Source organism: Pecten maximus, chromosome 11 (genome assembly GCF_902652985.1).
Source record: "Pecten maximus chromosome 11, xPecMax1.1, whole genome shotgun sequence".
NCBI classification, from domain to species: Eukaryota; Metazoa; Mollusca; class Bivalvia; order Pectinida; family Pectinidae; genus Pecten; species Pecten maximus.
The window spans coordinates 33,695,248-33,719,475 of NC_047025.1; the positions used below are offsets into that span (position 1 = coordinate 33,695,248).

Here is a 24,228-nt window from a genome sequence, read left to right on the forward strand (position 1 = left end):
CGAGGGACTATATTATTCCTTCTGGTGGCTGTTCCGGTATTTGAACTTGATGACGTCAGCGATAGGGTTTAAGCGGCAAATCTAAACGCGTCATAATTATAACCTATAGTGAATAAAAAAAACCTTTATAAATGTAACGGGCGATATGAAATATTTATCTGTCATCCAAATTGTATTCATATCGACTGTATACTCCCATTTGGTAACAGTTCAATGCTTGAATGACTTATATCATATCTTTATAACTAACGTCATATATTTACATTGCTAATGTCATATCTATATTACTAATGTCATATCTATATCACTGATATCAAACAATCAAATTTCATATCTGCATTACTTATGTCATATCTATATTACTGATGTCACATATCTATTATTAATGTAACATATATCTACATTTCTATATTACTCACTGTACGTATATCAGGAAACATTAGGCGACCATGACCGCCAAATCGACCACCAATAACCCATTATTTGACTCACAAATCAGCACATACACAATAACTTTTTGTTGGAACAGTTTATTTAATCAACATATCATACAATAATTTGTATAATGTATATATAATTGGTCAACAACAAGCGATGCAATATGTTTTATATTTACAAGGAAAATAACAGTATATGACTAGTACTTTAAACGTAGGGTAAAATGGAACACGACGGACAGTTTAACCCGCAGAGAACCAAAACTGACATATATGTGACAAAATTATTAAGTCATTATCAAATTCAGCATGATTTTACATGTGTGTCTAAAAACTGTAAAGGATATTCTTGATTGTTGGCGATCTTACATTCTCGAATGTCTTCTACTACTATTTCTAGATACGAACGTACTTGCCGCTTCGTCGTAGATGTTGTTGAATATTTTGTACAAGTCAATCTTACCCCCCCCCCTTTCCTTCGGTAGGATAGATTTGGTAGCTTTAGTCGGTGCCGTCTTTTTCTCGATAAACTTAATATTTGAGACTGTCCAGACTTCAAAGGCATAACCCAAATGTACAAGAACCAATGGCTTGTATAACAAATTCAGTTTCGTCAAAGAAGCAGAATGATCGACTCATGGCAAATGTAGAATTTTTTAATTAGATCGTTTATTGTTTTCACGTGTATGGTCTTCAAAAGTTAAATCTTTGCCTGTAATGGCCCCGAGATCCTTTTCCTTCCCCGTCGACTGTAAAGGTGTATTTCCGAGACTGAATCCTTCCTCCTGGTATAGTGATTGCTTTACAGATGTGCATATGTTTACATTTATCTAGATGACACTTTAGTAGCCAAGTGTCATTCCATTCCAGCAATTTGTTGAGATCTCTTTGGCGTTCTATCTGTTCATCACGATTATGAAGAGTTTTGAAAATGTTTGTGGCATCACCAAAAAGAAATATCTCAGATTTTAATTTCTTTGCAAGGTCATTAATGTGAATTACGGAGAGTATAGGTCTAAAAACTCATATCTATATTACTAGGGTCATATATCTTTATTACTTATGTCGTATGTATATTACTAATGTCATATCGTTATTACTAATGTCATATCTTTACATTACTAACGACATCAATTTATTTTACTAATGTCGTATGTATATTACTTATGTCGTATATTTATATTTATATTCTATGTTGCATTTGTCTTTATGTCGTTAGTAAACCAAATTGCATTCATGATGCTGTATACTACAATTTACAGTGATTCGGTCAGTGTAGGGATACAGCCCCAGGTGTTGTATGTTAAACAACGGCCGCCAGTTACTTTTGGCCTAGAGAGCTTTCGAATGCTAGCATTTATATACATAATCCACAACAAAAAATAAAGCAACTTCACAAGTTATGACAGTAATATTTGATAATTTATAAAAAAAATCTAGTCAAAACAAAATACACAATGTAACTATAAGCGCCGTTCTTGATCTAGGAAATATCAAATTGTCAATGTCGTCTCACTCACAGGGACTCGTTTTCGAATTTTCAGAAATGCAAGACACAACAACATAAAAAGTCCAGTATTTATATAAAAAAAAACCGGGAGTATCGACATGGTTTCCGGTTGTGTATGTATACTGGATTTTAGTTTTGTGCTTATTCACTGATGTCAAAGGCCTAGGCTACCTTACAAAATCGAGCCCCTGAAGTTGAAAATCGTCTGCTAAGTTAGCGACACTGATGTGATCGGTAAGACTGGTATCTGTTTCGAACGACATATCCTTGGAATCGTTTTCACCTACTGTCAAGACGACTTTCATTTAAAATTTAAGAACTAATATTCTTCTGAAAATAACGTACATCCAGTCAATAGAAACTTAAGTGTTTCCGAGGAATCGAGTCTGTCCTGTGCCATACCCGTTCAAAGCTGCATCTCTTCTAAATGTTAACCGTATATCATTGCGACGAAAAACGGCTTGGATTTTAAACAATCAGAAATCATGCAATTGTGAATAATTTGACGATATCTACAAATGTATATGAAATAGAAAATAAAGCCAAATTTGTGCAAAACCATTGTATGTGTTTGCTATTAATAACGACACGAGGGACTATATTATTCCTTCTGGTGGCTGTTCCGGTATTTGAACTTGATGACGTCAGCGATAGGGTAAGCGGCAAATCTAAACGCGTCATAATTATAACCTATAGTGAATAAAAAAAAACCTTTATAAATGTAACGGGCGATATGAAATATTTATCTGTCATCCAAATTGTATTCATATCGACTGTATACTCCCATTTGGTAACAGTTCAATGCTTGAATGACTTATATCATATCTTTATAACTAACGTCATATATTTACATTGCTAATGTCATATCTATATTACTAATGTCATATCTATATCACTGATATCAAACAATCAAATTTCATATCTGCATTACTTATGTCATATCTATATTACTGATGTCACATATCTATTATTAATGTAACATATATCTACATTTCTATATTACTCACTGTACGTATATCAGGAAACATTAGGCGACCATGACCGCCAAATCGACCACCAATAACCCATTATTTGACGCACAAATCAGCACATACACAATAACTTTTTGTTGGAACAGTTTATTTAATCAACATATCATACGATAATTTGTATAATGTATACATTATATACTTGGTCAACAACAAACGATGCATTATGTTTTATATTAACAAGGAAAACAACAGTGCAGCTGAGTGTACGCTAACCTTTACACCCTAGTGCACTCCTAGTGCACTACGTTTAAACTAGAAGTGCACTACATTTAAGCTACAGGTAAATTAGTAGTGCACTACGTCCAGTCAGGTATGACCACAAATCCAGGGTATACAGGTAATGGACAGTGCCGCTTGACACCTGTGTTAGATACTTGTAGTTGTTACATATACAGACCTGTGTAAATTGACTGCCGTATATCTGTCATCATGACTTTAACAGGTATATTTAAATGTTGATAACATTTTATCTAATATTAACTCAAAATAAAATTGGCTGCAATTCTTATATGATATATTTTGCACAAGAGGAATTAAAACTCTATCAATTCGATTTCTAGTGGTTTTTTTTATCATAATTTAAAAAAAAAATCATTATAGTGTAAAATTAATGTTTATCTTCCTGATTCCAAAATTTTGATGCTTTTCAATTATTTGTTTAGATGTAATTAATATACATTTTATATTAATGATTAATTCTACCTTAGGCCTTGATGACTGTTTGTAGATTTTTTTCTCAAGTACACTGTATATGTACATATATTTTAATATTTATTATTTTATCAGCCAAAAATATGTTTAAATTCAATGTATTGTTACTTCACTTATATATGTTTATTCAACCATGAAATCATTTCAAAGTACATAATCAAGAATCAAGAATAAGAAGTTTCGTATATTCTCATTTCTACACAACAAGTTATGTACATGTATCTGTATATATAATTGTTACTCTCAGGACATGCCTGTTGTCATGGCCACCTGGACCCCAGGGCCCAAACCCCACCTTACCACCACCTTATGAACCTCCATAACACCTTACCTATATATATATGTATCAGATGAGGATCAGTCTTAAGGTGTGACTGTTTTAACATCTGGCTATAGTTTTGTCAAGTCCCCAATTACCTCCAGGGGTCTATTTATACCATGATGTGCCAGGCTCCTCTGCCTTACTTTGGTTTGGTTTGGTTTATTTTGTTTAACGTCCTATTAACAGCTAAGGTCATTTAAGGACGGCCTCCCGTGCGTGCGACATGTATGCGTGTGATGAGTGCGTATGTGTGTTTTGGGAGGCTGCGGTATGTTTGTGTTAAGTCTCCTTGTGATAGGCCGGATCTTTTGCCGATTTAGAGTGCTATCTCACTGAAGCACACTGCCGAAGACACCCAGCAGCACACCCCACCCGGTCACATTATACTGACAACGGGCGAACCAGTCGTCCCACTCCTAATTTGCTGAGCGCTAAGCAGGAGTGGCAACTACCATTTTTAAAGACTCTGGTATGTCCCGGCAAGGGGGACAGAACCCAAAGCCTTCCTCACAGGGGCGAACGCTCAACTAAAGGCCAAAAGTGAGGCATTGTCAAGGGAGACATTAGGAAGAAGAAAGTTATCAAGAAAGAAGAGAAAAGATAAGATCCCAAGTTTAGTCGCCTCTTACGATCATGCAATGGGGGCAGCAGGTACAATTCTTACGCCCTACCTGCAGGGCAGCTCTGCCTTACCTACCTGTAATTAGCATCTAACATTACCCATATATCATATCTACCTGTGGATGTTTTTCAAAAATTTATAGTTTTTTTTTTGTTTTTGCGAATCATCAAAAATAATTTATATATATATATATATGTATTTTTCTTCACAATAAAGATATTCAATGAACATAGTTTAAATGATGATTTTCTTTAATTACAAGAAGTCAAATCCCCATCAGTTATACATTTTAAGGTTAAGAACAATTAATCATTTTCTTAATGCAAAAGGGAAACACTTAAATGCTGATCAAAATGTATCCCGATATGTTGTTTTTCAACAATATTGCAAAAAACATGTTAGCGTGAACTGTAAACAAACTTTGGCTTAAGGTCCACATGATCCATATGAGTATATAATATATTTGTTAGCAGGTAACTTTATAGAAGAAAATTATGAAATTTCAAATACAAGTATTGTATAATTCAAGGGTTGGATGACAAGTACAGCTCCAGATATACGAACATGTATACATTTTGTATGTGTCATATAAGCTTAAAACTGTTGCCCTTCCCCTCCCCAAGTTTGCCAGTATATGTATTTCATAACAAAAATGACATTAATTGTTCCCTCAGGCCATTATCTTATTCTGTGTTACTTGTAACTGATACATGTACCTGGAATCAGATCCAGTATGTTAGATCTTCAAAGTATTAGATACCTGCACACGGGTACATGTATAGAAATTTCAACTATTTCAGTAAAGAAAGATGGAAGATGTATTACAAGTAACATTTACCTTTTATAAACTTAAGATTTTGAAATGTAGAACTGTTATGATCACTTAATTACCAGTACATTCAAAGAATCTCTTTCTTTACATGTTAAATCAATATTTATCTAATTTCTTTATGTGTTCAGGTTTCTGACTTTAAGCATTGGATATATACACATAGAATGTACAACATATATTATGGGCTGAATTAGATTTAATAAGTTAATATCACATCAAAAATGAAATTATGAATATGCTGCTTAATTTAATCTGAAATTAAACTAAATTCGCATCGGAGCATTACGACGATGTGGTAATTTTGGCGAGTTATGGAGATATGAGATGATGGCATCAACAGGTAACACATTTGATGATTCTAGTTCCTGCTGTTTTATTCTGTTTATGTCGAGCCTTTTTCTAAATACCATATTTTCTGTTGTATTCATGGCGGCATGTAGAATAATAACGTCTGAGCGCCACCTATATCCACAGCTGTCTCCCTTGGATTCTGTGACGTATGGACACGTGATTTTATAGCTTCCTTGCTCCAGTTCATGCCAGCAGTAGTCAAACAATGCCTGTGGTGCTGCAATGTTAAACGCATCTAAAACTCAGAACATGGTAAATAATTGTACACTCATCGTCTTTTATTGAACTTTCCAAGTAAAATAAAAAGCTTAGATAACGTTATATCAGTCTTAAAATTACAATGATCTATTCATTAGTATATTCAATTAACAAAAATGTCGTCTACAATCGCAAAAGAGGTATGAGTTTTCTGATTGGTTATGATAATTGAACTTGCTTTACATGTATATTATATCTTATAACTCGGGATTGAAAAGGAAATACTGATGTAAATCTACTCATTGATGGAATGTCCACATGGCATTTCGGCCCTTTGGTCAGTCATGTCCAGTGTGATAATGCACGGGTCAGGTGATTCGTTCACCCGTCTTGACAGCCTTCACACACGTGACCTTTTTGGTGTGTACACCGCTTCAACAACGTCGCCATGAGTGAAAATTCCATTAAGGAAACAGTCTTTGCCGACGTCAACCTTCTTTCCCAGCCCTTTGATAGTTGCACCAAGCGGAAGATGTTTGAACAAGGTCGTTACTTTAGTCGTTTTTCTCTGTAACAACACAATATAGAAATTAGATACTGGGACAAAACGATAGAAAAGATACAGTTTTCTGATGAAAAGCCATCAGACGTTTGTCTGTATACAATGTACAAACACCATACCCCATGGAATGTATAATAGTTATATTGTACAAACACCATATTCCATGTTACATGTACAAATGTATAATAGCTATGTAGACAGTGTGTATACATTGGTTTCCCAATGCATGATCAGGGCCTAGCCTGTCCACGTGTACATGTTATTGTCATCTGAATGAGAGTGGAATGTATATCATAAAGCCCCTGTGTCTGTGCATGCATCTCGAGGATTCTCGTAGGCGCATGCGCGGCCACATCAGCTCACACACCCCAATCCCTCGCACGTTCATTCCAAGCTATGACATGGACCAGGATACATGAGTCCCCACTGATCATTCCCAACTACCTGGTAAGACAGCACAACATATAAATATATAAATATATCTAATGAGCTTCTATTATATAGTACCATATATGCGTATTATATAAATTATATAAAGAACCTACTTTTATATCAATTATGTCCATTGGACTTATACTTGTTATATTTATATTTGTAGGCTGTATATTTACCAGAAATATAAAAGAAACCCTACTACAGAGTTTGTGTTGTGATATGCATGTCCCCACAAGTCTAAATATGGCGCACAACGTGGGTTTGTGGTAATAGAGCGGAGCCAGGTTTGAAGGCCGGGTGTTTGCCGTCTTTGGACGACACCGTTTCATCCCCGTGGGGAAAAAGTTGTCAACAATGCTGGTGACGTCACTTCCGGGATCTGTAAACAAAAAAAGTAGTTCCCCCTGTCAGGGTGCTGACATATATGTCGGGGTTTCTGATTGGTCAATTATTTTGGTATTTTCTAATCATTAATTTGATTGGTCAAATCAGCAAAACTGATATTTTTCACTTTTATAGAATTAATCATTTTTGATATTTCATTGGTAAAAATGTAATAAAGATATTTATTTACCCGGTTGTTTGATAATCATCTGTCCATTCATTATTTTAAACCGAATATACATTTCTTAAATTGTCTGTTTTTTCTCTATATTGGATCAAACCATGACTATTCCACAATTTTCTTTTGGTTGTAAATAAGCGTAAACGGGAATCCCACCAATTAAGCTTGACATTCAGACATATGTAAAAATTCGTATGAACTAAATCAGAGTTTAAAGTGTGTGTTTTATTTCGTAACGGGATCTCCTTGGTCACGTTATCGCTATGTTAACGAGTTTTCAAAACTTGCTGTGAAATGTTTGTGTGAAATCCTCATGAGGGGTCTATTTATAGAACAGCTGCCATAAAAAGCAGGGCTGATACATCATTTAGATGTTAAACAGTATTGTACATTACAGTTTCCTGCCACACAGATCCTCGGAAGCACTTCCCTCGGACAACCTGTTCCTGATTGTTGGAGTACTTAATATCAAGTAAGGGAATACCTAAGTAATGGTAACGTGTAAAGACAAGATAGGTATAGCATGTTACTCGATTGCTCACTTAAACACAAGTACCATCACATACATATACATTGTATCTACATAATATCTTATAATAGTCACAGCTACTGGCCAACATCATATCGGACCAGCCAATCAGATACTTTGTTAATGTTGTACACTGTAGTAGTTTGAGCTGACTACCGACATAACTTTTAACATCCGTGGTAAGTATTTAAACAATATCTTGTTTTTTTGTATTCCTTGTATAAAAAGTGTAACGGTTATCATATGTGAAGGGTGTATGGGATGTGAACAGTGAGTTTTGTAGATCTTTATGCGAGCATGGTGTTATACCGTTCGTTCTACTGATATAAACAGCATTTGTTTACCATCGTCAATATTCACAAACGAACATTAACTAATGCCCAGTTTTGTAATTTCATGCAAAAGATGTTGTTTGATAGTTTATTAGATTTTGTATTTCTTCATTATTTAGTTTGCCAGCTGTTGTTATTTACAAAAGCGGAATTGAGTAACTATGTAACAATATAAGTGAAGCGAATATGATTGATATCGTTTTATAAAACAAAACTTTGTCGCATTCGTGAATACTAATGTATAGCTTAACGCCGTGACAGTGATGAATCATCTTTAATATATCACGTATCATATTTATAATACGTCTGCTGAGTTACAACATTAATTGTTTTCACATACCAGCCAATTATTTATATGGCAACCATCATGAAATTATGTAAAAAAACAAAAAAAAACAGGAAGATTTTTTTCTCTAGATATACATGTAGTGTCAAAGTATATGTACTAGAATGTTTAACAATCAGTTGATACAAATAGTGGACGGTAAACCCATTGATAATAACACTACAATTACAAAGCGTTATTCAGTTTGCACATCCATTGCCCTCAATCAAAAATCGATACATACATTTCATTGTAAAGGAACACAAAGGAAAAGGTGCTGAACAAGGATGCGCTATATAAATAGTATTTCTGTGTGTGTTCGAGGGTTGGGGTGGTGGGGTTGGGGTTGGGAGTTAGGGTATGTGTGTTGTTTTCTAACCTTCCACACCCCTAGTATCCGGGCTAAATGACCTTTATAATTACGACATACTTATTGTTGACAGGATGAGATGTAATTAATTCGTTTGATTGTACAAAAAACATCTTAGGTTACATTTTAAAATGTAAATGTTAAACATTTTATAATCTGTTTTTCTGTGACGTATTTTTTTTTTATATAATTGACGCCTTAGATCAACTTCATCATGTGTATGATTAAGCTGTCAAGTATCCAGTATCTGAGTTTTGTGTATTGACCATATTACAATGTAGTTTATATGAAGTGGCCTTTTCGACTGTTGACAAACCATTCTTGCGTGACATTGACTACTCCCCGAATAAAAACCTCTGGTTGGATGCTTATTTCTTTTGTGACCTTTATATGTAGGGTGACCTTTATATGTACGGCACTTTTCCTGCGGCTCTCTAAACCCATGGCTGCGTCTGTCAAGTCATCATTTAATTTCTGGACGAGCGCGTGGACGATCTAGCTACACGGAGGAGTAGTTCTTTGTAAATGTAGATATTTTCCTTTATAAAGCTGGTAAGTTTCACTTACTTTGTTGAAGTATACCATCCACTTTCATGTTGTGAGAAATATTGCCTATTTTAGAATGCTTAGCCCGGGAAAGATCACTACTCTTTAATTTTCCCTTCCCTTAAATCTCATAGTTCAATAAGAACATCACTATTAGTGTAATCAAATAACTATATATATGTATTATTAAAGCACGATTCTTAGTGTGGACAAAATTACGAATTTAACAGAAAATTGTATTACAAGAAAACCAGTCTACCGCCACATTATTTTCACTCGCGAGGATGGTAAACGTGTGTGTGGGTGCGGGGAGGTTAAACCGCCTACTTTAAGGGAAACGTTTCTTAAGCATTGAAAGATAATAACGCAAAAAAATGGTGGCATTATATTTTGGTAGGGACGAGTATTTTGTTTTATTTTGCATATAATTCTATGTTCATAATATTGAATTAGATCAGTAGTATAATAGTATAGTTCCTATGCCCCAGATTTTGTTTTATAACTGCTACATAAGTTTGTTAACCTGTAGTTCTCGTCTTTTTGGATACTTTTGCTAATGCCATACAAAATTTCGAAATTTTCTGAGTGTGCCCCTCAAACTGTTCAAGATAAGCACACACTATTTTCCTTTCTATTTATTTGCGGACTAGGTAAATAAAACTAAGATAGACGAACAAAACAGATATTCTACATTTATATATATATTGATACTGAGGTCGAATGAAGTCATTACTTGTTATAGTATCCGTATATTTAAGTATATATATCTGCTTGTGTGGCTGCCTTACCAACAGCAGTGCGCAGGGACAATACATCTCGCTTTGTCTGTTTGATATGTATGTAAATAAGACTTAGAAGGATCTGACTTTTTATGCATTCATGTAGTCATGAAGTTTATTTTGGTAATGTATCAACTAATCAATGGGGGCCTTTTATTTTGTGAATGCATGAATTTGCCCGTGAATGTTTATTAAATACTAATTCACATGCATATATATTACATGTATGTAAATTTCTGACAATAACATACCAATATGTAGGTTACTAGCGTCCGAACATCTGTTTGTAATTATACTGGTCATGTAAGTTAACGGCACATCAGGCGCTGTATCCTGCCTCTACGACAAACATCACAAACTTCCGCAGCTCTGGGAACAATTGTTAGACTGTTTAAAGGACAACATTACTATGGTTGGATGTTCATAATCTATCCTGGTAATTATGACATTCCCGTATTGTTAGTCTGGATACAGAACACATTATCATCTGATTGTCGGCCTTTTAATGTCTACACAATCACATACTGGCGTTATTACGGATAATCGCAGTCGTACTAGATTTGTTGCACTAGTAAATTTTAGGCGGTGTATTCTGTACTGGTAAACGATAACATATGCTCAAATTGAAATGAATTTTTTTCACATTTGAGAGAAAAAAATAATGTAGAGGACTCGATAGTTGTAGTAAGTCGAACGAAGCAGTTTTACATGACTGGAGGTCAAACCCATTACCTAACTGTAAGATTACATTGTCAGGCATCGTCTCACCGACTAGAGTCAGTGTTCTCACGTCCAACACAATGATACGTGTAGGCCTTATTGCTGGACATCCTTTCGTAAGTGGATTTAGCCGACTGATAGCAACCTTCCTTGCTCAAGAAAACGCCCTGTTGACCTCGCAGGACTACCTGGTCAGCAAATAAAGGCATTTATCCTGTGTAATGATCCATATAGAAGGTGTCCGAGTCCAGCGCCCAAGCTTGGCCATTACATTGCTGAAACCCAGCGAGAGATCGAGTTATGAAATTGGAAAACCTGTCACTATAAATAAAGCCCAAGCTTGACCCACATTCAATTTAAGGGCTTTAAATTGCTTTTACAAGTAAACAACTATAAACGTTTTTGAAAATAGATGAATGGTCGAAATCTGAATAAACTATTAACATAGCAATGACAAACACCGAATCGTATCATCTGAGCGAAGTATGACGAGCTTAATCAATATCTTGACAGGACTATAGTTTCAATTGCTCCTATCTGATGCTGCAGACTGCGTTTTATTTACAACATACTGTATTAACCTCATGTGTGTACTAAATGGTATTTAGTATTTTATATAACTTTGGTAATGTATGAAGGTACAGTCGTAGAAAAATTTAGGGGGAAAAAACCCAGAATAATTGCAGAAAACGTAGAAAGGGAAGCAACCCCTATAACATTGATTTCCATTACGTTCAGCAACTTATATATAAATAAAGATATGAACCGTAAATCCTTCAATATACCAGGGTTGCTACTATTGAAATGTAAATTGACGCGTTTATATTTTTCTCTCGATTATTACCGATGTAACGAAACACTTGCCTTTCGACCTTAATTGTATTTTTGTGCTGTATCGATAATCCTTATTTGTGGATTCCACATACTTATGTTGTTTAAGGAGATTTATTTATCCTCAAAGTTATCCTGAACCTAATATCCTCTGCTTCGTCTATAATTCTATGTTTCCCTAGCCTATATCCCTGGTGACTTGCTGGACGGCGCAATAAATATGCAGGAGGTACCTCTCGAGGTTGTTCGTGCAGAGGAGTGTCCCTCAGAAGAAAAGGTAATTCCAGTGTTTTGAATGTATACAACTCTACAATGTGTCCTTTAACAATATGTTATTCTATTTATGTTTAAGTTGTGAGATTTTCAGTGACATTTTATTTGTATACCTAATAATTTATGGATACGTTTTCTGGTTTATAATTTGGAATATTTACCTATTACATTTATCATAGATACTAATAGAATACATACTATTCCTCTTATTTTAGCCTCGGCCAAGCCCAGTAGCCTTTCGTATCTCTATATGGCGCTTCCTGTGCTGTACCGTGCCAATTGTTCTTTGTGCCGTGGTATCAATAATATCGGTTAGTACAAAACAGTCATTTAGCCTGTGGAGTATGAAATAGAAAATATAGAATATTCTTGGGTTATTATAATACCGTTATCTTATCTTACAAAATGCAAATTAGAAGTAGGAGCAGGATTGATTAAGATATTACAATAGAGCATAACTCACGTTCGTCATATTGTGATCATTGTTCTATATAGCACCACGTCATATAACTGTAACGTTATTTTTACTCTTTATTGAAAGTTTTCTTATTAAGTATGATACTATAATATGACTTCGATGTATTACAATTTGGAATCGACAACTTAATTTTCGAGCTTTCGAAATCATCTGTTTTTATTGTCAAGCAAAGAGTGCACTCGGCACTCCCCTATTGTACTCTTTGCTTGACAAAGGAAACAAACGTTTTTGAAAGATCGCGAATACAGTTTTCTTTTTCTGCCTGTGTATAAAACACACTTGTAATACAAGTTACAATTTGTTTTTAAAACACATTTGTTTACATGATTGCTACTCATTCTTGAATTAAGACCCCCTTTTCTGAGGGGTAATGAAACTTTCGACCAATCACACTGTAATATGCTAATCAGTGCTGCTTATTGCTTTAGTGTTTTCGACATATCTATGTTCTAGGTAGTATTGTTATTCAAGTTAATTGTTTGAAATTCAAACAATTAACATATTACACGTCTTCTACAATTATGTCTGTTTTGACAACAATTAGGTATTAAGTGTTTTTGTGAGTACCACACAGTAAGGAAATCTTATAAACTAGTAGCATTGCATTGTGTAAAACGCAATTATTTCATTTTAGATACTGTAATTAGCTTTAATATAAAATAACATTTTTAACATTGATTTGTGTATAATGTTCATGTCATCAAAATATATAACTTCTAACTCGGTATCCCAGTGAGTCGTTTACTCTGTTTTGGAATATGTTTTCAGACTTGAATTTGTGTATATAGTATATTATAGATATTATAGTTATATAACATCATTATACATCAAGTTACCTAACCTTTTATCAACTGTGTGGTTTGTTTCATCCAGGTCAAATTTATGTTGATTGATTTGCTCATGAATGGATTTTGTATGTAAGTTTTTTTCTTCTTTAAATAATTAAAATCGATATTAATATCTGTGTGTGCCAGTCTCACCTTATTGATGTTTTGTGCCCAGGTCCATGTCTGCAAGAATCAAGGATTTGTCTACGGAGCCGCCATTGCAGCACTGTGCGCAATCGGGATATATTTCTTCAATTTCTGCCTAGCCATTGCCATGATTATTTTCTTCGTTGGCTTGCGACGTCCATTCTGTACATATAGCGATGAGACGAAAGGAGCGATGGCACCAAGAGCATTTAATGTTATAAACATATTCAATGTTTTCCTTGCATTTATTGTGGCTGTGGTTGTAGTGTGTATTGTCAGTATTGAACGGAGGAAATATGACATTGGAGTTCCTTGGCCACAATAACAGTGTTATTACAGTTGTAGCTAGCCAAGGGGTTCCTGTATATTTCACTCGGACGACAATTGGAGGAAAATATGGCATACCGACTGTCATTATCCAATAAGATTTATTTCTGTATTCAAGTATTACAAGTAACAATATACATTGATTTTACGGATTGGAATTTAAGTCAATTGGGGAATAGTTTTATTTTATACATTATCATTATTGCACACATGCATATTAAATTAATATTCTTGGATTATAATTAAACTCCTCCGTGACGTAAGCTGATTATTTAACCATGGTTGATATTCGCATATACAATGTAAAATAATTATGATAGGTACAAGTGCATTGGTCGCCATTTATAATTGAGCGCAATGTGAAGACCTCTAATTAATGTTCTATATATCAACATATGATATCCTGGAACATGAAAAATAGACACACATGAACTGATGCGAATCATTGCTTACTTTTATTTTATTACAACGGAGAGCAGGTCTAAAATCGTTTTCCCGAAAACCAAATTTTGAATGTACGATTCTTTTAATAGCTAAATATGCTACTTACTTGTTTGTATCCTAACGCATTCATTAAATACTTGTATTACATCAGCAAAGATACTATCCTTGTCATCATTTAAGTTTGTTGAGTCTTGTTATAATGTGCCGGCATGTCTATGGCCTATGTACTTGAAGCAAACACTTAGATTATACGTGCACCTTAATGACTGTACTGTTTTATTTCGTAAACATCATAAGTTAACAGTCCACATATTTCAAATCAATTCAAATTTTATACCAGCAATCAAGCTGATTCACCACGATAAACTGTCGCTAGAATGTCATTATTCTCACCAGGAAGAAGATAATATCACAACTGATATGTAATTCACACCTTTGTGTGACCGACAAATTAGTCTACATTTACATCTTCTGTCTGACATAAATAGAGCGGTAAATAATAGTATAGAGCTTGTCAATGTCGTACATGATATAAAACATAAAACAATTTGTCCGGCAAAATTCATATCCTTCAATATGAGGCTAACAACTTTTCAATCAGCCCTCGTATATTGAATTATTTTTGCAATGTATCGTAACACGTTGGACGATTTCGTTATCTTTTTGTTTTCCTCAAACTCATTATCGTACCCATACAAATCACCTACTGATTTTCTTACAAAATAATCACATTTCTCGCGCAATAATCAAGGCAAAAACATATATACGTTGTTTCAATTACGCATAATACTGTTACAGTTTTAACAAATATTTGTGTTCTTTACTTACAGTCAAACAAGATAATTCTTGCCTTCATTATCATAACAATAACTATTGATACTTACAGCTTGATAAATCACGCAATATGTTTCTATTCAATAACTCCCTGTCTGTCTGTCTGTCTGTCTGTCTCTCTCTCTCTCTCTCTCTCTCTCTCTCTCTCTCTCTCTCTCTCTCTCACTCTCTCGCTCTCGCTCTCTTACTCGCAAAACCATGCTTATGAGGAATTAGGCAAACTCCGTGGTTACGGGGAATGGCATTTCCCGCTTCATTACCGCTTCAAGGATAACACTTATTAATTCCATGCGCTAGATTGGACGGCTTCACTCAACACATTTCCTAAGTAGCTGCCAATAAATGAAGTACTGTGTGTGCTAATTATCCAGTCAGTATGTGTCAGAGTATTGAACAAAAAACATTTAAATATACATTTTGTCTGATGATTTTAAATTTTGGCGGGAAAAGAATAAACTTATCGGCCAATGAGGTGGTGTTTCACCTGAACCAAGTTCCTTAAAGTTATAATCTGCTGATGTTTGTGTGGATTTATTTTAGGAATTAACGTTTGAATTAGGTACTTCATTGATACCAGAATGAAGAGTTATAGCTAAAGATTCGGAAAACAAATACATGCGTTCCTTTTAAAATAGAATGTGTATAGAGAGGTATGTTAAATATTCTCATTCTGTGCTTTAATAGGGATGTATACGTATGTTTCTCTCTTAATATGCCTATTTATGGGGAATAATGAGCACTAATCTTAGGTTTGCGGGGAAGTCGTAATTATCTCTCTATAAAGTCGTCTTGTGGGGAATATTACCCATAATTATTCAAGCCCACTTCTACAGCAGTGTGAGAGAATGAAATTTGCTAGTTGTTCTCAACTTTTGGCGGCAGCTTACACATTTTCGCATCCGGATTCTTTTCAAATAGTGCTTGGATTTATGGGGAATCAGAGGAATCCCCATAAAACCGATTATTCCCCACAATGTTGGTCAAACGTCTAATTATATTCCCCATAGGCATGGTATTGCGAGTGCTCTCTCTCTCTCACTCTCTCGCTCTCGCTCTCTCACTCTCTCTCTCTCTCTTTCTCGTGGAATGTACACCTGTACGCAAATTGTCATCCTAGATAATGACCTATTTTACTGTCACCATGTAATATAGTGCGATATCACTCTACGAAATAATGGGCAATTGCGAGTACGTCAGGTTGTAACGGGATGACGTTTCGAGAATGACTACATTGTGTCGATTATGGACAAATTTGTGTAAACAAAATGTGACAAATGCATTTATTTATATACTTAATTCATAAATTGCTCAAGGTGGAACACACTTTTTATTTTCGATTTTCATTCCACAAATCGACCGATATTGACCGTATTGACTTTTCTTTCTCCGATGAGGAGCTCTCCAACAAGCGAGGAATTAATTAAAATCTGAGCATCTGAGTTTGAACCGCAGGTCATAAATCGCTTTAAAGTAGAGATTGTTTCCTAAAATGTATTTCGAATAATTGTTGTTGTTATATTTCTAATAAAAAGGTAATAATAAAAAAAAGGAAAACAAAACTCTACAGCAACATTTCCTATGTTTATCTGACGGGATTTAAAAAAAAATGCAGGAATTGAAAGGACTTATAAAGATACATATTCGTGCACAACCAAACCCCGTGAACATTCCATTTGAACATGTACAAAGTATGTACGTTTACCCGAGATCAAGGTCCATTCCGATACATGAAAAATCTCCACAATGTCAAACAGGAAAATAATATTTGTGTCGTTTTGTGAAAAAGAGGTTTAGAAATTATGATTCAGACCAACTACGCACAAAAAAAAAGAAAAAAAAAAAAAAAAAAAAGAAAAAAAAAAAAAAAAAAAAGAAAAGAACAAAAAGAAGTATAAGACTTTCTTTGGATGTTCGAGGCTGTGATCTAAGCCCTTGTTCCTGAGGGTCTATGTCAGCCAACTTACTGACACTAAACAAATTCAGGCATTATGAACAACCCTAATCTTTACTAAAACAGCAGGAAATTTTGTTTATAAATGGGGTAAGGCTAATATCCCGGGACAAAGATGACTTTAGATGCAGTTCTCGATAATGAATTCAGTTGAAATATTTAACTGTTTTGATATATACCACCTTTTACTGGGTTTTATGCCTGTAATGTTAAACATAACATGTACTTAAATGTTCATATATATCACATTTGTTCTAAAGTCGTAAATTGTTTATGTTCTAGGAGTTTGCCCCTAAAGCGTATATTTATGAATAGTATACCAATATATATAGGCTTGTAACATTTGACATCTGTAATTATAACTGGTCATGTTAATAAACGGAATACAGGCGACAAACATCATAAACTACCACTGCTCAGGAAACTAATGTAACATGATGTCAAGAGTAACATTACTATGATTGGTAGTGCATTATCTATCCCGATAAAACATTTCCTGCATTGTCAGTCTGGAAACAGTACAAAGAATCATCTGATTGTCAGCCTTATAATATCTATAATGCACATACTGGCGTTTTTACGGACCATCGTAGTCGTACTAGATTTGTTGCGCTTTGTGTATTTAGGCGGTGAATTTTGTAGTAGTTTGAGACACGGAGACTGGATAGTTCTATTTACTCGAACAAGGCAGTTTCACTTCACGGGACGTTATACCAATTATCTACAGTACACATCCAATTGCTTATAAACAAATTGGAACACGTTAGTGCTGCTTCAAGTGAAAAAATACATAAACGTTTTCAAAATAAATAGGTGGTCAAAATCTGAATGAAATAGTAAAATGCAAATGCTAGATTTATCATCTGAGAGAGGTATGCCGAGCTTAATCAAGATCTTGACAAGTCTATAATTTAAACTGTTTTGTCTGAAAGCTAGAGCATTTTATTCACAGAATAGTCTAAATGGTATTCATGGTTTTAAACATTTGGTCATATAGTAGGTACAGCGAAGTAAACTCATTGAAGGGAAGCAACTCCAATAACACTTTATGTCGCTTACGTTCAACAATGAATAAATAAAACGAAAAAACTTGTGTAATACCTGTACCATAAAAATGCAGAAATTTCAGGACTAACACTGTGATTCCTTCAATATAATAGGGCTGATTTATACTCTTGAAATGTAAATTCGCTTAATCAGCCTTGACACGTTTCTATTTTTCTCTCGATTATTAACGCAATGCTTGCCTTTCAACGTTAATGGTATGTTTGTGCTGTATCGATAAAGATGTGGAATTCACATGATTATATCATTTAATGAGATTTACAATCATCGTTATCCTTCGTCTATAATTCTATGTTTCCGTAGCTTATATCTCTGGTTACTTGCTGGACGGCGCAATTGATATATAGAAGGTACCTCTCGAGGTTGTTCGTGCAGAGGATCCTCCCTCAACAGAAAAAGTAATTCCTGAGTATTGAATGCATACAAGGCTATATTATGTGTCCTTAACTATACAAAATATTAATGTGGAAGCATTGAGATTTTCAATAACGTTTTATTTGTATACCTTATAATTTATGGATATGATTTCTAGCTTATAAATTGGTTATCTTTGCCTGTTAAAATGATAAACATAACTTTTATAATACATAACATTTCCCCTAGTATTTAGCCTCGGCCAAGCCCAGTAGCCGTTCGTATCTCTCTATGGCGCTTCCTCTGCTGTACCGTGCCAATTGTTCTTTGTGCCGTGGTATCAATACTATCGGTAAGTACAAACAGTCATTTAGCCTAGTGTGGAGTATGAGATAGAAAATATAGAATATACTTGGGTTATTGTATTATACATTATATCTTATCTTTCAAAATGATACAAAGTGCAAATAAGAAGTAGGAGCAGGAGTCATTCAGACATTACAACAAACCGGAATTAATCGAGAATAAATCTCATCCGTCATATTTTGATAATTGTTTTATATAGCACCACGTAATATAACTGTAACGTTATCTTTACTCGTTATCGTGATTTTAATTTTTAATATGGTACTTTGTGATTTTTATTTTTAAGCATGGTACTGTAATATCACCTCGATGTATTACAATTTTGAATTGACAAACTAATTTTCGAGCTTTCGAAATCATCTGTTTCCATTGTCAAGCACAAAGTACACTCAGCACTCTCCTATTGTACTCTTTGCTTCACAAAGGAAACAGACGTTTTCGAAAGCTTGCAAATAAACTTTTGCATTTTTGCTTGTGTACAAAACAAACTTTAAAACACATTTGTTACTTGCCTTCTACAAATTACAAATTAAGACCCTATTTCCTGAGAGATGATAAAACCATAGACCAATCACACTGTAGAATGCTAATATATAAGATGTGTGTGACTTTTGCTCAGTGCTGCTTATAACCTTGGTGTTGTCGATATGTTCTAGTTATCATTGTTATGCCTGTTTATTGTTGGAAATTCAAAATATAGATATATTATATATCATGTATTGACAACAATAGATATTGTATCAGATGTTTTTATGAGTGCCATACAGCAATGTATTCTTAATAGTAGCATTTCGTTGTGTAAAACGCAAATATTTTCATTTTAGATAGGGTTATTAGCTTTAACATGAAATAATATTTCTAACATTGATTCGTGTATATTGTTGATGTCATCAAAATATATGAATTCTAAACTCGGTATCACATTGTGTCTTTACTCTGTTTTGGGACATGTTTTCACACTCATTATATTTTAATCAACGGCGTATTTTGTTTTGTTTCAAGGACAATTTTATATGTTTTATTGACTCGCTCATATTAATATCTGTGTGTGCCAGTCTCACCTTATTGATGTTTTGTGCCCAGGTCCATGTCTGCAAGAATCAAGGATTTGTCTACGGAGCCGCCATTGCAGCGCTGTGCGCAATCGGGATATATTTCTTCAATTTCTGCCTAGCCATTGCCATGATTATTTTCTTCGTTGGCTTGCGACGTCCATTCTGTACATATAGTGATGAGACGAGAGGAGCGATGGCACCAAGAGCATTTAATGTTATCAACATATTTAATGTTTTCCTGGCAATTATTTTGGCTGTGGTTGTAGTGTGTATTGTCAGTATTGAATGGAGGAAATATGACGTCGGCGTTCCTTGATCACAATTACAGTGTTATTACAGCTGTAGTTAGCCATGTGCTTACTGTATATTTCACACGGACGACGATTGGAGGAGAATATGACATACTGACCGTAATTATCAAATAAGATTCATTTCAGTATTCGAATATTACAAGTATCAATAAACCATGATTTTTGTTTAGATTGGAATCTGAGTAGATTAGCGTATAGTTTTATTTTATACATAATCATTATTGTACACATGCATATACATTTCATACTATTGGATAATTTTAACTAATTTTAACTAATTAGTGGCATAAGCTGATTTTTAACCTTGGTTTTTATTCGCATATACAATGTTAAATATAATAATTCCAAGTGCCTACTCATGGAACAGATTTCATATATTTTACTTAGAAGGAATGAATTTCTGAAAAAGTGTTTTACTATACACAAAAACAAGATTTCTTTCACACTAATGGACAGTGGATTGACAAATATTGAATGTATGTTCTTTTTGATAGCTAAATATGCTACTTACTTATGTATATCCTAATGCATTCATTAGATATTGAATACTTGTATTACTTTACCAAAGATACTATCCTTGTCATCACTAAAGCTTCTTGAGTCTTGTTATAATGTGCTTTCATAAGTGCACCTTGATTATTGTACTGATTCGTATCATTAGCATTGCACACATTTCAAATCAATACAGATTGGTCACCTGCAGTCAAGTAGATTCACAACGATAAGCAAAATGACAAAATATAGTAATTGTTTCCGTAAACAATAATCGCAGTACAATCAACTATTTAAAAATGAGATGAAGTGTGTCAGTCTCTTGCTCGATTTCGTGTTTGCAATTGTCTGAACCGCCATGCAAATATGCAAATATCTACTTCCTGCTCCCGATGAATGTGCAATGTTGCCAGCGATGATAACCTCTCCGACCGCTGTCATTGTCGACCGAAGGTAGGTCTTGATGCTGAATGATCTTTATGCGGTGGCAGTCGTCACAGGCTTCATCAGCAGAAGTGATAGTATGCTTGTCAAATTTTGGTATAAATGAGGGGCTGTGTGATTTTGACAAGAGCGATATCTGCTGGCCTGTAGTCAGCTGGAACCATTGATCAATAAGTCCACCAATGTTGGATTTCTTGCCGGTAAGTGTCAGGATCGGTCCGATCGGCTTCGTAGGTGTTAGCATCATATCTTGCTTGGGTCATGCTTGCATCAAGTTTGGCATTAATGATTTTCACCCTTGAACTTCCCCTCACCAGTCCTGTTTCAAGTTCGGCTACCACTTGACAAGGAAGGCAAGGTCCAGCATGACCTTCCAATAGTCCTTGGTGTTGTCAATGGGTGTTGTCAACGGGTGTTGTCAACGGGTGTTGTCAACGACTTGATTTGCCCGATGACGTTATATACAATACTTCTTGTCAATGTATTGATGGTATTAAACTCAGCAGCAATGGTAACTGCTTCATCATATAGCGCGTTCCAATCGAATAATGAATTCAAACGGCAGAATTGCGTCTAGGCGACCGCATGCGTTGTCATCACCATTATCCTTAGTCAATGCTACTAACAACTGGTTAATTGTTCACCAATGAAAGGATTGCCGAAATAAGCAGATTTTCCTTTTTATCACATCCGACTCGAGGTGCATACGGAGTCTGAACCTTCTAACTATTCAAGAAATGAAGACAGAACAGTATTTTGAACCGTCACCATGTTCCGTAGTTTTGTAACAATGCTGCCGCAGACACATGGTTAATTGGTCAACAATGAAAGGATTGCCGGAATAAGCAGACTTTCCTGTTTATCACATCCCAATCGAGGTGCACTAACTACTCACGAAATGACGACATAACTGTATATTGAACCGTCACCATATTCCGTAGCATTGTAACAATGCTGCCGCGGAAACGTCGTTTATTGTTCACAAATGAATAGATTGTCGGAATAAGCAGATTCTCCTGTTGATCACATCCCACTCGAGGTGCATACGGAGTCTGAACCTTCTAACTACTCATGAAATGACGACAGAACTGTATATTGAATCGTCACCATATTCCGTAGTATTGTAACAATGCTGCCGCGAACGAGTGGTTTATTGTTCACCAATGAATGGATTGCCGAAATAAGGAAAATTTCCTGTTTATCACTTCCCACTCGGGGTGCTCACGAATTTTGACCAAGATCAAAACCTTCTAGTTACTCAAGAAATGACGACAGAACTGTATTTTGAACCATCACCATATTCCGTAATATTGTAACTATGCTGCCGCGGAAACGTCGTTTATTGTTCACAAATGAATAGATTGTCGGAATAACCAGATTCTCCTGTTGATCACATCCCACTCGAGGTGCATACGGAGTCTGAACCTTCTATCTACTGAAGAAATGACGACAGAACTGTATATTGAACTGTCACCATATTCCGTAGTTTTGTAACAATGCTGCCGCGGACACGTGGTTATGCAGATGTTCCTGTTTATTACATCCCACTGAAGGTGCACACGAGGTATTAACCTTCTAACTACTCAAGAAATGAAGACAGAACTGTATTTTGAACCGTCACCATGTTCCGTAGTATTGTAACAATGCTGCCGCGGACACGTGGTTAATTGGTCAACAATGAAAGGATTGCCGGAATAAGAAGATTTTCCTGTTTATCACATCCCTCTCGAGGTGTACACGAAGTCTGAACCTTCTTACTTACGTTAACTGTGTGATTTAGACTTGTGTTTAGAAACATTGACGATATTGGTTTAAAACATTTCAATGACGACATGAATACAGTATAACAGTGCATTGGATATTTGCTTTATAATTCACAAACCTGTTCACCTTTGTAGTCAACAGAAAACGAAGAACACCGTCATCCTTCAGTTCTTTTTCTGAACTATTTACACTCCCTGTATTATTTTGTGACCCCGAGGCAGATCCACATTTTCAGTCAACGCTATAAAGTTCAGTATTTTTTTCGCTTTGCCGTGACGTTTTGTAACGTGGCGAGTATAAACTTAAATATGTGCTTAATACTGAAAAGAAAATGGACATGGACATTGGTAGTTTGATGTTATTTATAAACATACATGCCTATATATATAACATAGAAACACAAATGACGAAGGAAGACAACTTTATTACTCGTGCCCTAACCGGGCCTCGAACTCACGATCTACGGCACCCAATCGCCTAGCCAGAAATACCCGCAGCTTATACCACTGCGCCAAATCGGCGTTCTAAAAAAGAACGTTTCAATGGCGCAGTGATGGTCCGCCCGATACCCTGACATGATCATTGTGGAAGTCGTCTATTAGATGATATGGATACCTGGATCGCAATGTATTTCCATACATGGATACGAATTGTACATATATTATAAATATTTCTCTCGGTACAACTACGACAGGAAATGCAAATCTATATCTTAGGATCACCAACACATAGTGCATTTGATACATTGTGCTAATAAATAGATATATAACATAGTATATATAGTAAATAAAGTAAAAAAAAAAAGAGTCAGAAAACAAATTCTGAATGTAATTCATGTATATATTTAAGCATACGAGTATACGTTATTGCTACACCTCTTGTTGTAGAGGAACAATCGTAGCTGCTAAAGGAATTATTCATTCAAATACAGACATGAATAACACGATTTAATTCAAGGAGGTATATTGACAATAAATGTAAATCGCGTTAAATGTCAGGTATCGTTGAGTTACAGGTAAACATCCATCGACTGTTTTTCTTTATACTTATTTCAAAATGAATAAATAAATGAAGCAATACAGAACACC

General features: G+C 35.0%; 1 protein-coding gene across 4 annotated transcripts; it reads left to right on the plus strand.

Annotated features, from left to right (window-relative positions):
- The first annotated feature begins 7,961 nt into the window (after nt 1–7,961).
- LOC117337855 lies at nt 7,962–14,659 on the plus strand. 4 transcript variants are annotated; one of them, XM_033898984.1, is made up of 4 exons: nt 7,962–8,048; nt 12,191–12,285; nt 12,497–12,592; nt 13,762–14,659. In XM_033898984.1, exons 2-4 carry the CDS (start codon nt 12,229–12,231, stop codon nt 14,056–14,058), a joined length of 450 nt encoding a protein of 149 aa, XP_033754875.1. In that variant the 5' UTR covers nt 7,962–8,048; nt 12,191–12,228; the 3' UTR covers nt 14,059–14,659. The 4 variants fall into 4 exon arrangements, with proteins under 4 accessions (XP_033754875.1, XP_033754876.1, XP_033754874.1 ...); XM_033898985.1 differs by lacking the exon at nt 7,962–8,048 and adding an exon at nt 8,169–8,284; XM_033898983.1 differs by lacking the exon at nt 7,962–8,048 and adding an exon at nt 9,342–9,684.
- Nucleotides 14,660–24,228: the final 9,569 nt, after the last annotated feature.